The sequence below is a fragment of the Nyctereutes procyonoides genome, unplaced genomic scaffold (genome assembly GCF_905146905.1).
Source record: "Nyctereutes procyonoides isolate TBG_1078 unplaced genomic scaffold, NYPRO_anot_genome, whole genome shotgun sequence".
NCBI lineage: Eukaryota > Metazoa > Chordata > Mammalia > Carnivora > Canidae > Nyctereutes > Nyctereutes procyonoides.
The window spans coordinates 2,628,268-2,644,274 of record NW_026575131.1 but is presented as its reverse complement, the minus strand read 5'-3'; the positions used below and the strand labels follow the sequence as shown (position 1 = coordinate 2,644,274).

Below are 16,007 nucleotides of genomic sequence, written 5' to 3'. Positions count from 1 at the left end.
AATTCATCTGCTTGTTTTTCTATTGTGCTGTCTTTTCTCATTGATTTGTATTTTTGTATATATTTTGGGTATAGGTTCTCTGTTAGATGTGTTCCAGTGACCTTCTCCACTCTGTGTTTCACTTAATGGCATCTTGTGAAAAATCTTCTGTTTACGCATTTATTTATTTTTTAAGATTTTATTTTTAAGTAATCTGTTTACCCAGTATTAGGCTCAAACCCATGACCCTCAGATCAGGAGTCACATGTTCTTCCAATTGGGCTAGCCAGGTGTCCCGAAAAATCTTTTGTTTTTGATTTGAGTTTTGGATTTGTAGAACAGTTGGGAAAAATAGTAGAGAGTGTCCCTGTCCGATCTCAGACTTTCTGCAGAGCTGCTAGTTTGCTCCCTCACTCTCTCACCCAGCTTTTCCTTATGTGATCCTCTTGCATAATAATAGAATAGAATCGGCATCATTTTTTGTGAGATCCCCATAGTAAGTGATTTAGAGTTTGTGGATCATAAAGTCTCTGCTGCAACTATACAACTCTGCTTTGTAGTATGAAAGTGATCATAAATCATATGTAAATGAATGGGTGTGACTGTGTTCCAGTAAAACTTCATTTATAGAAACAGGTGGTTGGCCTGCAGGCCATAGTTTTCAGACTAGTTCTATAGGAAAGGAGCATACGCTTGCCCTCCCTTTCCTCTCTTCCCCTTAGGTAGAATGTAGACCTTATGAGGAAGTAGGGGCAGCTCTCCTGGCTTATGAAATGGAAGACATGTGGTAAGGCTGGGTGAGTAATCTTATTGAAGGAAGCTGTGTTCTGGGTTCCATAGGATTATTACATGAGAAATAAACATTCTTCTTGTTTAATCCATTGTTGTTTGGGAATTTTCTAACAGCAGTTCATACTGCATACTACTATGCTATGACCAGTTTGAGTGAGGTTTCTGTCTCTTGCCACTGAAAGAGTTTTGGCTAACACAAATGACAACAGGAATTTGGGATCTAAAGGAAAGAAATGTTCTGAATATTCTTCTGTGAGTAATTGATAGGCTGAGTGTTTGACTTTATTTTCTGTGATATCGGGACAGTTCTGTCTTTCTAAAATAGGGGAATAATAAGGAGGGTTCACTGTTCTGATAATGTGCAGAGTGGTATTTCTCAAACTCACTTGACTGAATGGAAACACTTTTTTATACCTTCTACTGGCATACATGCACTCTGGGAGTCTTCATGGGGAAGGATGAATTACAGCTTGGTGTTCCTGTTTCCTTTAAAGAAAGGCAGGTATACAGAGCACCTACTAGGGGACACAGAAGTATGAGGGATTAATTGTGTGTGTAGGTAAGATTCATGAACTGTTCTTATTTATTTATTTATTTATTTATTTATTTATTTATTTATTTATTTATTTTAGTTATTTATGATAGTCACACACACACACACAGAGAGAGGCAGAGACACAGGCAGAGGGAGAAGCAGGCTCCATGCACCGGGAGCCTGACGTGGGATTCGATCCCGGGTCTCCAGGATCGCGCCCTGGGCCAAAGGCAGGTGCCAAACCGCTGCGCCACCCTGGGATCCCTGTTCTTAATTTTTTTTTTAAGATTCTTGAAGGAGTGAATAAACGAATGAATGAATGAATGAAGAGAATGTCAATGGCCTCAATGTTTACAGAACATTTTTTGGCAGTATTTTCTAAAATTAAAAAAAAATACTGTTCACTCAGTATTGACATTTTTGAGAGACAGATGCAATTTGTATTCCCCCTTTGTAACTATCCTTATAAGAGACTAAAGAAATGGGAGCAGCAGTTGCCTTCTAGGAGTATGACTAGGTTCCTGGAGAACAGAAGATGAGGACTGACTTGCCGCTGCATATCCTTTGTGGTCACCTGCCTCCAAAATGGTCCTCTGCCTCTTGGTCTTCACCATGGCCTTGCATAATTCCTTTCTACATTGTACTGGGGTTGGTCTGCGACAAGTAGAATATGGCAGAAATAATGATATGTCATTTCTGAGATTATATTTGATGAGAGAAAAAAACTCTCTAAAGGTTTGACATATAAGGGAAGTCATTTTAGATTTCTAAGTCACCATGACCGTACATAAACTTTGTTTGAACCAAAGCCCTGATTTATGGCCCACCAAGCATACATTGTGCACCTACTTTGTAAAGGAGTAGTCTAAAGAAAACCGTTTTGTCCTTAAGATATTGATCAATGCTCCTACTCTGAGCATTCCTTTTTTTTAATAAATTAATTTTTATTGGTGTTCAATTTACCAACATACAGAATAACACCCAGTGCTCATCCCGTCAAGTGTCCCCCTCCGTGCCCATCACCCATTCACCCCCACCCCCCGCCCTCCTCCCCTTCCACCACCCCTAGTTCATTTCCCAGAGTTAGGAGTCTTTATGTTCTGAGTCCCTTTCTGATATTTCCCACACATTTCTTCTCCCTTCCCTTATATTCCCCTTCACTATTATTCATATTCCCCAAATGAATGAGAACATACACTGTTTGTCCTTCTCCGATTGACTTACTTCACTCAGCATAATACCCTCCAGTTCCATCCACGTTGAAGCAAATGGTGGGTATTTGTCGTTTCTAATGGCTGAGTAATATTCCATTGTACACATAAACCACATCTTCTTTATCCATTCATCTTTCGATGGACACCGAGGCTCCTTCCACAGTTTGGCTATTGTGGACATTGCTGCTATAAACATTGGGGTGCAGGTGTCCCGGCGTTTCATTGCATCTGTATCTTTGGGGTAAATCCCCAACAGTGCAATTGCTGGGTCATAGGGCAGGTCTATTTTTAACTCTTTGAGGAACCTCCACACAGTTTTCCAGAGTGGCTGCACCAGTTCACATTCCTACCAACAGTGTAAGAGGGTTCCCTTTTCTCCGCATCATTTTCCCCATTCTCACTGGTGTGAGGTGGTATCTCATTGTGGTTTTGATTTGTATTTCGCTGATGGCAAGTGATGCAGAGCATTTTCTCATGTGCGTGTTGGCCATGTCTATGTCTTCCTCGGTGAGATTTCTCTTCATGTCTTTTGCCCATTTCATGATTGGATTGTATCTTTGGTGTTGAGTTTAATAAGTTCTTTATAGATCTTGGAAACTAGCCCTTTATCTGATATGTTATTTGCAAATATCTTCTCCCATTCTGTAGGTTGTCTTTGAGTTTTGTTGACTGTATCCTTTGCTGTGCAAAAGCTTCTTATCTTGATGAAGTCCCAATAGTTCATTTTTGAGCATTCCTTGATGTTAAAACTTGTGATTCTCGCCTATATGTTAATCTATAATCTTTTGATCTTTTACAAGATCAAAAAAGTATATAACCCTGTGAAAACTATTCATTCTCTGGAACATTTTCTTCCCTGTGAATAACATGTTTCCTGGCAGCTGTCCCAACTTGGGCTCAAACTAACTCTCTTTTAGAGATTCTAAAAGGTTTGCTTGTTGCGCATCAACACATTGCGGGAGGCCCTCTGGCTTCTGTCTTGGTTGCTGTCTCTTTCTGACACCTCCTGCTGGTAGCCACATGAGTGAGCTGTCAGCTGGGCTGCAGCCTCTGAAGCCTTGACTGGGGCTAGAGGATCTTCTTTAAACTCACTTGAGTGGTTTTTGGCAAGAGGAATGAGAAAGAGGGAGGGAGAAAGAGACTGACGGCGCCAGAAGTTACCCAGGAAAAACAAAGGTCTGAAACTCCAGGATGATTCAGGGATATCTTTGCTGTAATTGTTACTTGGTGGAAAAAATCAAATTGGTTCATTCATTTGGAACTTGGTAGATCTCCCTAGATTTGCAGCCAACTGCTCCCAAAGCCACTTCCCTATATTGTATTTTAATAATGACTGTGTTAAAATGTTTAACATTATCCATTCTGGCATTTTTAAAAAATATTTTATTTATTTATTCATGATAGACTGAGAGGGAGAGAGAGAGAGAGAGAGAGAGAGAGAGAGAGAGAGAGAGAGAGGCAGGCTTCATGCAGAGAGCCTGATGTGCGACTCAATCCTGGGACCCCGGGGTCACGCCCTGGGCCAAAGGCAGGCCCTTAAACTGCTGAGCCACCCAGGCTGCCCTCCATTCTGGCATTTTTAATAAAAGATTTTATTTATTTGAGAGGGAGAGAATGAGAGCACAAGAGCAGGGGAGGGAGAAGCAGACTCCCCGCTGAGCAGGGAGCCCCATATGGGGCTCAATCCCAGGAAGGCAGAATCATGACCTGAGCTAAAGGCAGAGGCTTCACTGACTGAGCCACCAAGGTGTCCCTATTCTGGCATTTTTGATGGAGAGTTATGAGATCGGCTTCCTTGTCCAAGTTCTGCTCATGGAGAGCTGTGATTTTGGATAAGGTACCCTCTCTGGGCTTGTATTTCATATCTGTTAAATAAAGATTAGATTGGAATCCCTAATGTTTCTTTTTGTCTATATGAATCTGGGGTTTTATTCAAGGGTGTGGGGGTAGTGGAAAGAGCTCTAGTTCAGAGTCCAGGTTTCCAAACAACCTGGTATTTACTTTGATTATATATATGATCTATTTATTCATGAGACACACACACACACACACACACACACACACACACACACAGAGGCAGAGACACAGGCAGAGGGAGAAGCAGGCTCCATGCAGGGAGCCTGATGTGGGACTCGATCCTGGGACTCCAGGATCATGCCCTGGACCGAAGGCAGGTGCTGAACCACTGAGCCACCCAAGGATCCCCTCTAACTTTGATATTTGAATTTGATCATCTATAAAGCAAGGATAATAATATTTATAATGAAAAACTCATTTATTCATTAAATATTTATTCACACACTGGGATCCTGGAATGATAACTTTCTGCTCTTAGAGATATTACCTTCTGTAATAGTTTCCTATTGCTGCTGTAACAAATTATCACAAACTTAGTTGCTTAAGACGATACAAATTTATTATCTCTACAGTTCTGGAGGATGGAAGTCTCAAATTGGGTGTCGTCCGGTTGAAGTCAAGATGCTTTTGGTTTGTCTGACGTTTCTTACGGTTGCCTGGAGGTTATACTGTGCATTTTCAGCAATTCTGACAATAGGACACAAGTGGGGTGCCCTTCTGGGTGTATCTTATCAGTGGGTACATGACGTCACTATCTTATAATTGGTTATATTAACCTTAATCATTTGGTTAAGGTAGTGGTTGGTAGGATCCTCCACGGTAAACTTAATACTTTCCTGTTTCTAATAACTAAATATTTTAGGGGAGATACTTCGAGACTGTGCCAATAGCCTATTTTTGCTTACACTTTTGCTTAGGCTTTTACTTTCTCCGTTTGAACGAAGTTTTACTGCCCCAAGGAGCGGAAGCGACCTTAGCGTAGGCGGGCCATTGGCCAGGGCGCAGGCGCGTGCCTTCCGGCGCCCCGCGGGCTGCCCGTTGCCCTGGAGACGGGATCCTTCCTCCGTGGGCGCCGCCATCTTGTGGCGCCAGGCCGGGCCCAATGAGCGGCAGCACGGTGGCCGGAGGCGGGGCGGCGGCGGCGCTCCGCACGGCCTGCAGCTCCGCTCGTCCCGGTCATGGAGGTGCCCACCGCCCGCCTGCTCCTGCTCCTGCTGCTCGGGGCCTGGGCCCCCGCGCCGGAGAGCGCCTCCCCGGAGGCGCCGCTGCTGGTCAACGAGGACGTGAAGCGCACGGTGGATCTCAGCAGCCACCTGGCCAAGGTGACGGCTGAGGTGGTCCTGGCGCACCCGGGCGGCGGCTCCACGGCCCGCGCAGCCTCCTTCCTCCTGGCTCTGGAGCCCGAGCTCGAGGCCCGGCTGGCGCACCTCGGCGTGCAGGTGAGTGCGGGGCAGCGGCGGGGCTCCGCGCGCGGCCGGCGCGCCCAGGCGGTGGACACGTCAGCGTAGGAGCGGGCCGCCGCCCACGTGGGCTGCCGCTGGCTGGGCCGCGCTGCTCGGCGGGGCCCCGGGCGGTCGGGCCTCGCGAGCCCCCTGCCGCCCCCCTCCCGGGAAGCCGGGGCAGCGGCCGCCTCCGCGCAGGGCCGGGCGGGTCGGGTGTGCCCCAGACTTGGATTCCCCGCGACCTGGCTCAGGCGCTCCGCTGGGGGACGAAGTGAGCCCGTGGCTCCGCGTCTGGCCCTTAGTAGGTGCAGTCAGAAACCGAACGCTGTGCATGTTCCCGTTTGTAACTTGAACCCATTGTTGGTGCCATATTCGTAAGGTTGCTAATGACCGCTTTTTAAATTTTGCCCCTCTCCTTTTAAAAAGTCCTATACGTTGGGACACCTGGTGGCCCAGGGGTTGAGCGCCGGCCTGCGGCTCGGGTTGTGATCGTGGAGACCCGGGATCGAGCCCCACATCAGGCTCCCTGAGGCCCCCTGTGAGGAGCCTGCTTCTCCCTCTGCCTGTGTCTCTGCCTCTCTCTCTGTGTCTCTCATGGATAAAGAAATAAAATCTAAAAAACAAAACAAAACAAAAAAGTCATATAGGTCATAAAACGTCTTTTGAACTGTACAGAAAGGCCAAGTCCAGATAGCTCCATTTCCCCTCCCAGTTCCTGTTCTTGCACTTCCGCAGAATCTGGCGTGGAAGTTTGCCTTATGTACTTCCCGGCATTTCAGTGCACACTTCCACGACTCCCAGGGAAGGAAAATGTTGGCTTACGTAGTCTTAGGTTTGCTTTTTATTACTATTTTCATTAATCAACACCCAGTAAGTGGTTACGCGGTTATTTGTTGAGAATAGTCATTACAATGTCACATTTCTTCTAAGTAGGTTTTACTCTCCAACTGAATATGGAGCTTTATAAAGCTGGGTTTGTAGAGATTATACTTCTGAAAGGACTCTTCTTCCTTTTCATTCCTTGTCCATGATGGAACGCACACTTTTACCCGGGTTTATGTAAAGATGCATCAAAACTTCATATAAATGTGTGCTGCCACTTTTAGTGTTTTGAGTGTTAGATCCTATTCTTTTGTAAAAACTAGTCCTGATGTCTTGAAGTTGCCATTGTATAACAAGACAGCTGCAGGAGGTATCTGCCATCATGCTGGAGAATGCTGCAGGCTTGTCTTCTTGGCAGTCTGCTCTATGGGTGTTGTGGTGGGTGTTTTGAGTACATTCTTCTTAGCCCTCATAACGGCCCTTTGAGGTGAGGAGTGTCTGTCTAGGAGTAAGTTGTTTATACCCGCTGGGTCAGCTCTCAGAGCCATGAGAGAATCAGGGCTTAGGTTAGCTTCAAACTTTGTGTGCTCTTCACTGTACCCCAATGCCTCTTTTGGCCTAGACGGCTCTGAGGTAGGATTGCGTTGGGTTATGCAGTCGCATTGCCAGATTTATTCAAAATCATTTGTTAATTTTATAGTCTCATGAAACAGGTTAAATGAGTATATGTGCTCCTTTACAGCCCTGTCCCAATGGGAAACGGAACTGGGTGTTACACTTAGCAAAAAGGGTGTATATTTTTCAAGAGTTGATTTGGAGGCCTTGGTAAGGTTGTTAGAAGTTTTTCAGTGGATTTTCTTCAGCCCTCCATGTAGAATTTTAGGAACTGGCTAGAAATTTATCTTTTTATTCGTGAGAGTGATGTTTAATGATGAGAATCTAGTGGTTCCTCATCTTCTTACTACCAAGGATCCATCTTAGTATTTTTCCTCCCATATGGACCCTATATTTGAAATCTTCGTCTCTCTGATCTTTTATTTTATTTTATTTATTTTAAATATTTTATTTGTTTATTCATGAGAGTCACACAGAGAGAGAGGCAGAGACATAGGCAGAGGGAGAAGCAGGCATCATGCAGGAAGCCCGATGTGGGGACTCAATCCTGGGTCTCCAGGATCACGCCTTGGCCCAAGGCAGATGCTTATTTAACCGGTGAGCCACCCAGGCGTCCCTCTGATCTTTCATTAATATCTTTTATTAAGATGAATAATGATAAGTAGGAATATACTAGAATGTTACCATTGTGATAAGATTGCAGTCAGAGTGATGAAACTTGTTTTTATTAGCCTGTAGAACTTTATTGAGAGGATGGTTGTATGATTACTTTTGGGCATTTTATTTAAATTAAAAACATTTTTTTAAAAGATTTTATTTTTCAAGTAGTCTCTAGGCCCAGTGGGAGGCTCTAAATTAAAACGAGATTAAGAGGGTCATGCTCCACCAACCAGGCGCCCACTTTAGACATTTTAAAATACTAAAAATAGCTTATTCCTCATTACAGTTATGTGTATCCTATTGTGAACAAATGCTTCAGCCCAAAAAGTAGTTTTACCCTTTCTTCTGTTTTTTCTTTTCTTCAGAGATTGGGTTAGCAAAGTGATCAGCGGTGGGTATAAGTTTTTCCTTATAGTATGCTCCACAGTCTCATGATTCAGGGTGTCTGTTCTTTCTCAGATAAACTATGCAGCCTACTGGAGTTAACATTCTTTTCCTGGTTCTACACATCCTGTTGAAGTGAAGGATGAGAATAAGGAATGTGACAAGCAGTGGCTGTTGGACTTATGCCACTGTTAACTTTTATGCGGGTAGAACCAGTTTTTGCCATGCGTGAGACTTTTCTACTATAACAATAAATCGTAATATTTATTTTCTATGCAAATATGTATTTGAATGTAAATGGAGAAGAAAATGTCACCTTTATATTTGGAAATGTAAAGTGTAAGTATAATTTTTATTTACATGTGTGAATTTGGTCATTCAGAAAAAATGTTATGTATGTATAGAGCTTTTTATACAGCTTATTCAGCGCAAAAGTATTTGACCATGTTCTTGTGTTTCATATGAAAAAAATTGTTACAAAAGAATTATCTTTAAAAAGTTTTTGTAGTTTGAATACTTTACTGTGGACATTCTGAGGCAGTTGGTTACTTGGTGACTCAAATGTAGAGACTGAAAGACATAATAAAAAGAATAGTATCTTTTTTCCTGTTACAGGTGAAGGGAGAAGATGAGGAAGAGAACAACTTGGAAGTACGAGAAACCAAAATTAAGGGTAAAAGGTAATCTCCCAAACAGAATATCTATATATCTTGCCTCTTCTTGTTACAGGTTATCATATCAGTTGGAATCATAAGGTAGGAGAGTTGCTGAGGAAGTACCTGGTGTTTTAGACACTGTTTCAATTAATACAGTATGTGGTAGGTGAGCAACAGGCTATAATATATTCTGACCCATTTATGTCTTTTTTGATCACTAATGCTAAAATTGCCCCCAACAGTGGCAGTTTGTTTTACAAGAAGGTAGCTACTTTCTTTTCGTTTTTTTTAAAGATTTATTTATTTATTTATTTATTTATTTATTTATTTATTTATTTATTCATTCATGATAGAGAGAGAGAGAGAGAGAGAGGCAGAGACACACAGGAGGAGGGAGAAGCAGGTTCCATGCCGGGAGCCTGACGCGGAACTTGATCCCGGCACTCCAGGATCGTGCCCTGGGCCAAAGGCAGGCGCTAAACCGCTGAGCCACCCAGGGATTCCCAGAAGGTAGCTACTTTCCACACCAGATTAGGTCTGCTAATGTATGTGGGGATAGAGATCCCCAAACAATGTATGGAGATCCAGTATGTGAGAACTCCAAGCTCTTTGTCTCAGTAGGTAGCCTACCATCTCTTGTGGGCTACCATACTCTTTCCAAAGGGGAGACAACTGTACCCCCCTTACCACCTCTTGAGCCTTCAGAGCATTGAACATGATACTTCTTTGAAGGAGATAGACCAAGCTTCTCTGAAGGCTGAGGTTGGACTTGCCTTGTTCTCTGCTTTAACCTCAGCACCTAGCAAGGGGCCTGGCACTTAGTAGTTATTGTAAAACATTTTGTTAAGGATATTTTCCAAAATGTATAAAAAGCAGGAAGAATTGAATAAAGAATCCCCATATATCTCATCACTCAGCCTCAACAGTTATCAGGATTTTGCATGGTATTTAGTAGGCATTGAAATATTTGTCGAATGAGTGATGGGGGAGGAAGAAATGTTTTTAGCTTAGTGATTCTTTTTTTTTTTTTTTTTTTAATTTATTTGAGGAGGGGAGGGGCAGATGGAGAGGGAAGGAAAGAATCTCATAAGTAGACTCCTTGCCCAGCACATAGCCCCATGCAGGGCTCGATTTCACAACCCTGAGATCATGACCTGAGTCAGAATCAAGAGTTGGGTGCTTAACTGACTGAGCCATCCAGGTGCCCCTAGCTCAGTGATTCTAAACTGAAGGCAAATGGACTAAGCTTATGCTGTAATCATAAGCAGAAATAAAATACTTGATTCTTGACCAGCAAACCTTCGAACCTTAGAGCTGTTGGTCCTTATGTGATTCAGAAAGTGTCAGTTTGGTCTCCTTGCTTGGCAGTGTTTGTTTTTGTTTTGTTTGGTTGGCAGTTTTAAAGTTATTTTCTCATTAGTTTTGAATTTTAAAAAAATGAGAATATGACAGTAATAACTTTTCTTTATGCATGTGCGCATTTATATATAATTTTACATAAGCATATAAATGGGATAATTTTAAGTTTATTAATTTGTCTACATAAAGCTTAATGGCAACATTAAACAAGTCATGTATCCTGCAACCCTAACATGACAACTTACATGTCATTGTTTTGATCCATGAAAGAATCTTGGACTCCAGTATCGTCAGATCTGTGTTGTCCACCTAGTCTTTTATTAATCAGAAGCCTTCATTAGCTGATGCTCCCGAGTTGCAATGAGAATTGATCTTTTTTCTTTTCCTTTTTTTAAAAGATTTATTTATTTATTTATTTTAGAGAGAGAGTGAGAGTGTGTGTGCACAAGTGAGCATGAGATGGAGGGGCAGAGGGAAAGGAAGAGGAAGAGGAAGAGAGAATCTCAAGTAGATTCTGTGCAGAGCATGAAGCCCCATGTAGGGCTCGGGGCTCCATCTCAGGACCCTCAGATCACAACCTGAGCCAAAACTGAGAGTTGGATGCTTAACTGACTATGTCACCCAGGTACCCTGAGAATTGATATTTTTCTTTTCTTTTCTTTTCTTTTCTTTTCTTTTCTTTTCTTTTCTTTTCTTTTCTTTTCTTTTCTTTTCTTTTCTTTTCTTTTCTTTTCTTTTCTTTTCTATGTATTATTTATTCTAGAGAGAGTGCCTGCAGGAGTAGGGGGGGAGAGGGGGAGAGGAGAGAGAATCCCAAGCAGGCTTTCCCACTAAGCGCGGAGCCTGATAGGGGCTCAATCCCTGATAGGTCAGTCAAAACTGAGTCAGTCAATTAACTTACTGAGCCACCCAGGCCCCTTTGAAAATTGATATCTTGGAGCACTGAAATGTTGTTAAAGTGAGATTCAGTTATGCTGGGACATTTCATGTGAAAATTAAAGTGGTGTTGTATCAGATATTGTGCTGATGGGCTAGAGGGACAAAGAGATTGGGTCAGTTAGTGAGACAGGTAATAATCTTGGGAAGGAGGAATTGTTTGAACTGTGGGGAATTGTTTGCAATGGGAAGCCAGGAAGGGATGAATATGAGAGACATTCTAAGGCAGGATTATCCAGACCCTTGGGGATAGAGTAAAGTGAGGCATAGAACATGCCAGAGGGTTTTGGTTTATTTATTTTTTTTAATTTTTTTTTAAATTTATTTATTTATGATAGTCAGAGAGAGAGAGAGAGAGAGAGAGGCAGAGACACAGGCAGAGGGAGAAGCAGGTTCCATACACCTGGAACCCAATATGGGATTCGATCCCGGGTCTCCAGGATCGCGCCCTGGGCCAAAGGCAGGCGCCAAACCGCTGCGCCACTCAGGGATCCCAGGGTTTTGGTTTAGAAGTGGTCAGAGGGATGCCTGGGTGGCTCAGCGGTTGAGCGTCTGCCTTTGGCTCAGGGTGTGCGTGATTCCAGAGTGCCGGATCAAGTCCCACATCGGACTCCCTGCTTTTCTCTCTGCCTCTCTCTCTCTCTCTCTCTCTCTCTCTCTCTCTCTCTCTCTCTTTCTCTCTCTCTGTGTCTCTCATGAATAAATAAATAAAGTATTAAAAAAAAAAAAAGACATGGTCAGATTGGGGCACCTGGGTGGCTAAGTGGGTTAAGCATCTGCCCTTGGCTCAGGTCATGATTTTAGAGTCCTTGTATTAAGCCCTGCGTCAGGCTTCCTGCTCAGTGGCAAGTCTGCTTCTCCCTCTATCTCTGTGATCTGCGTCTCTCAAATAAATAAATAAAATCTGACAAAAAAGTGGTCAGATGGTAGTAGTATTAACAGAGTAAGGAATTGGGATCATGAATGTTACCAGGTTTTTGTTTTTTTGTTTTTTTGTTTTTTTTTTTTTTTGTTACTAGGTATTTTGGTTTGGTTGTTGGAGCTGTCTGCTGAAGATTTGAAAATAGGAGTTTAGTGCTCTGGACAGAGCATGGGACAAGAAGGAGATCTGGAACTTGAAGCCAAGAATTGGTTAAGACTGCCCTGGGAGAAGGTGTAGGGCTTATATTTAGAGTAGGTACTTCAGAGTAGTAACAGGGTGTGTGATGGTGTGACTGATGATAAAGACATGCAAGATTACAATTTTGTAAGGCCGCATCAGGAAAAGTGATCCATTCTCTGACCTTGGAGGACAAATTCCAAGGAAGTATGTTAAATGCCTTTAATTTTCCACTAACAGTTTCTGGGTCTACCAAAAGTTATCTCCTGGTTTAGAAAACTCAGATTCATTTTTGAGTTAACATCCTATGGATCTCAGTAGTTTCCAGCCATCTCTTTTTCTTTAAAATGCTGGTAGCTTGGGCAGCCCTGGTGGCCCAGCGGTTTAGTGCTGCCTTCAGCCCAGGGTGAGATCCTGGGGTCTCAGGATCGAGTCCCACATCGGACTCCCTGTGAGGAGCCTGCTTCTCCCTCTGCCTGTGTCTCTGCCTCTCTCTGTGTCTCTCATGAATAAATAAATAAAATATTTTAAAAAAATGCTGGTAGCTTTATTTTTTTAGTTAAGAGAGTGATATAAGCTCATTAAACAAATTGAAAAAGAATAATAAAATGAAGCTTATTCTCCTCCCCAACACAGCATTAACAGTTTGGAAACATTCATTGGAATACTTTTCTTCACATTTGTGTATGTTTATACTTTAGGGTGGAGTCATACTGTGTCATTTGTAAACTATTTCTGTTATTTTACATGGTACATGGAAATGATTAATATCTACACAGATCCAAACATCTTTTTTAGTGGCTGTCAATATTCTACTGTGTGGAGTATTCTCCAATATTCTGCTGGAATGCTTTAACCATTATCCTGTTGTTTTATACTTTTTTTAAAAAAAAAGATTTTATTTATTTTTTCATGACAGAGAGAGACAGAGACACAGGCTGAGGGAGAAGCAGGTTCCCTACAAGGAACCTGATGTGGGACTCAATCCGAGATCCCGGGATCACGCCCTGGGCCAAAGGCAAATGCCCAACCACTAAGCCACCTAGGCGTCCCATCTTTTTTTTTTTTTTTTTTTAAAGATTTATTTATTTTAGAGAGAAGAGAGTGGGGATGGGGCAAAGGAAGGAGGGAGAATCTCAAGCAGATTCTCCTTTGAGCGTGGAGCCTGACTTGGGGAGCTCAGTCTCACAACCCTGAGATCATGACTTGAGTCGAAACCACGAGTTGGATGTTTAACTGAGCCACCCAGGTGCTCCTATACTTTTATTATTATAAACAGATGTGAAATGATAACCCAGACATTAATCTAAAAAGGCTTAAATTAATAGGTTAGAGGTGATCTCCTAAAGGTAATTGCTTTCGTCTTGGGTACAAAATATTGCTGTGATGGTGAGTTGCTGCTTCTCTTTTCAGTTACCTTCATCTCTTAATTCTCTTGCCTTGTTCTTCCTCCAGTGGGAGATTCTTCACAGTCAAGCTCCCAGTTGCTCTTGATCCTGGGGCCAAGGTCTCAGTCATTGTGGAAACAGTCTATACCCATGTGCTTCAGCCATATCCAACCCAGATCACACAGTCAGAAAAACAGTTTGTAGTGTTTGAGGGGAACCATTATTTCTACTCTCCCTATCCAACGAAGACACAGACGATGCGTGTGAAGCTTGCCTCCCGAAATGTAGAGAGCTACACCAAGTTGGGAAACCCTACGCGCTCTGAGGACCTCCTGGATTATGGACCTTTCAGAGACATCCCTGCTTATAGTCAGGTAGGCTCATGTGGGGTCCAGTCTGTCCCTGTCTATTTCAGTGAATGTCTTCTGGAGTGACTACTAGTTGATAGGCGCGGTGATGTGAAATGGGCGTAAATCTGAAGTCATTTTTTTTTTTTTAAGATTTTATTTATTTATGAGAGACAGAGAGAGGCAGAGACATAGAGGGAGAAGCAGCCTCCTCTCAGGGAGCCCAATGCGGGACTTGATCCCCAGACCCAGCATCACGCCCTGAGCCAAAGGCAAATGGTCAACCACTGAGCCACCCAGGTGTCCCTGAAGTCATTTTTAAGATCATCCCCAAATATCTTCACCAACTGTGAAATGCCTCTCCATGGGGGTTCCCTTTCTCATTTTGGGAGTACAGATGGAGGCTGGGAGGTTTAGGAAGATTTTTAAAGAGGAAAAACATGACAGATGAATCTCAAACTTCATGACTTGGATTTTTGAAGCAATGACACATGAACTTAGTTTAATTATTGCATCAGCATTTAGGATCTGTCAAAGCCAACTATTAGCCAGTGACAGTGCTAAATGGAGATTGCTGAGGTCTCTGAGGGAACCCCACAAACAGTAGTCCTCTTCCCCCTTCCTGAGTTCTGTACATACTGAGAAACAAGAGTATTGAGATAGGTTGGAAGTGAAAGAGTAATGTAGCTTTATTACAGGTAAAGACTAGGTTGAAGAAGATAGTTTATCTGTAGGTACTGCTGGGTGTTGCCTAATATTGAGCTCCAAATTGAAACAGAAGTATCCATACAAATAAGATGGGCCAGGGCAAGTTTCTCCACATGCAGGTCTTGCCAGCAAATGAAGTGAGATCTCAAACTGCCCATGGGCAGGTATGCCAGACGAAGGAGAGGAGCTGGGGAGAGCATGCCCTGTCCATTTTTCTCCACTTTACCATTTATTTAAGGTATACCAGTCCTCTGGATGAAAAGGCTCAGTCTTAAACTAAAAGTACTCCCATCACATGAAATAAAATGTGAGCTTAGAGACATTAACTTTTTAAATGCAAACAAAGTGGGGGAGGAGGGGATTAGGGAAGGGAAGAATAGCTTGCTGACCGACCATCTTATTTCCTAGCCTTTGTAGATAGTGTATTAACTAATAAATATCATTTCTTTGAATCATAGTTAAAAACATAGTTAAAAATTTAAAAATCCTTGGCTATAGATGAAACAATTGGTGAAACTAAATGATTCCTCTAAGATTAGATTACAAATAAATTGGCTTCTAGGGTGGATGGCCAAGTTGTATGTAGCACAATTCCAGCAAATATACTCACATTTAAAAAGTATAATAATAAAGAATAAGGAAGTAGCGTATAGAGAGTTGGAGTGGGGGCTGGGGGGGAAGGGAACAAGGCATTGTATGTAGAGACCTGGAGATGGGAGACCAGGCACTATACTGACTGGGGTGGCTGGGGTAGTAAAGCTGGCTGCCTTGCGGAGCCTAGGCGTTGGGCCTTAAACATAGAGTGAGTGGTCAAGGCTTAAAATAGACTGTTGTTATGGAAAAGTTCAAACAAATGCAGAAGTGTAGAGAATAGTGTAATAAACTCCCATAGCCTATCACTTCAACTCTGTGGGTATCAGAATATTACCACACTTATCGACACTTTATTTTTTCTCTGCTGTAATATTTATTTATTTATTTTTAAAGATTTTCATGTATTAGAGCGCGTGCACATGAACAAGGAAGCGGGGCAGAGGAAGAGGGAGAAGCAGGCTCCCTGCTGAGCAGGGAGCCTGATGCAGAGCTCTATTCCAGGACCTTGGGACCGTGAACTGAGCTGAAGGCAGCCTCTTAACTGATTGAACCACCCAGGTTCTGCTGTAATATTTTATTATTATTATTTTTTAAAGATTTTATTTATTCATGAGAGACAC

At 42.7% G+C, this 16,007-nt stretch overlaps 1 protein-coding gene across 1 annotated transcript in view; it reads left to right on the top strand.

The window, feature by feature from the left end:
- Positions 1-5,480: 5,480 nt before the first annotated feature.
- The window catches only part of RPN1 (ribophorin I), a 28,854-nt gene continuing 18,327 nt past the window's right edge, over positions 5,481-16,007 (top strand). Inside the window, exons 1-3 of the mRNA XM_055344391.1 lie at positions 5,481-5,816; positions 8,916-8,980; positions 13,806-14,112. Coding sequence (XP_055200366.1) covers positions 5,556-5,816; positions 8,916-8,980; positions 13,806-14,112 — 633 coding nt within the window. The 5' untranslated portion in view covers positions 5,481-5,555. The remainder of the gene's footprint in view (positions 5,817-8,915; positions 8,981-13,805; positions 14,113-16,007) is intronic.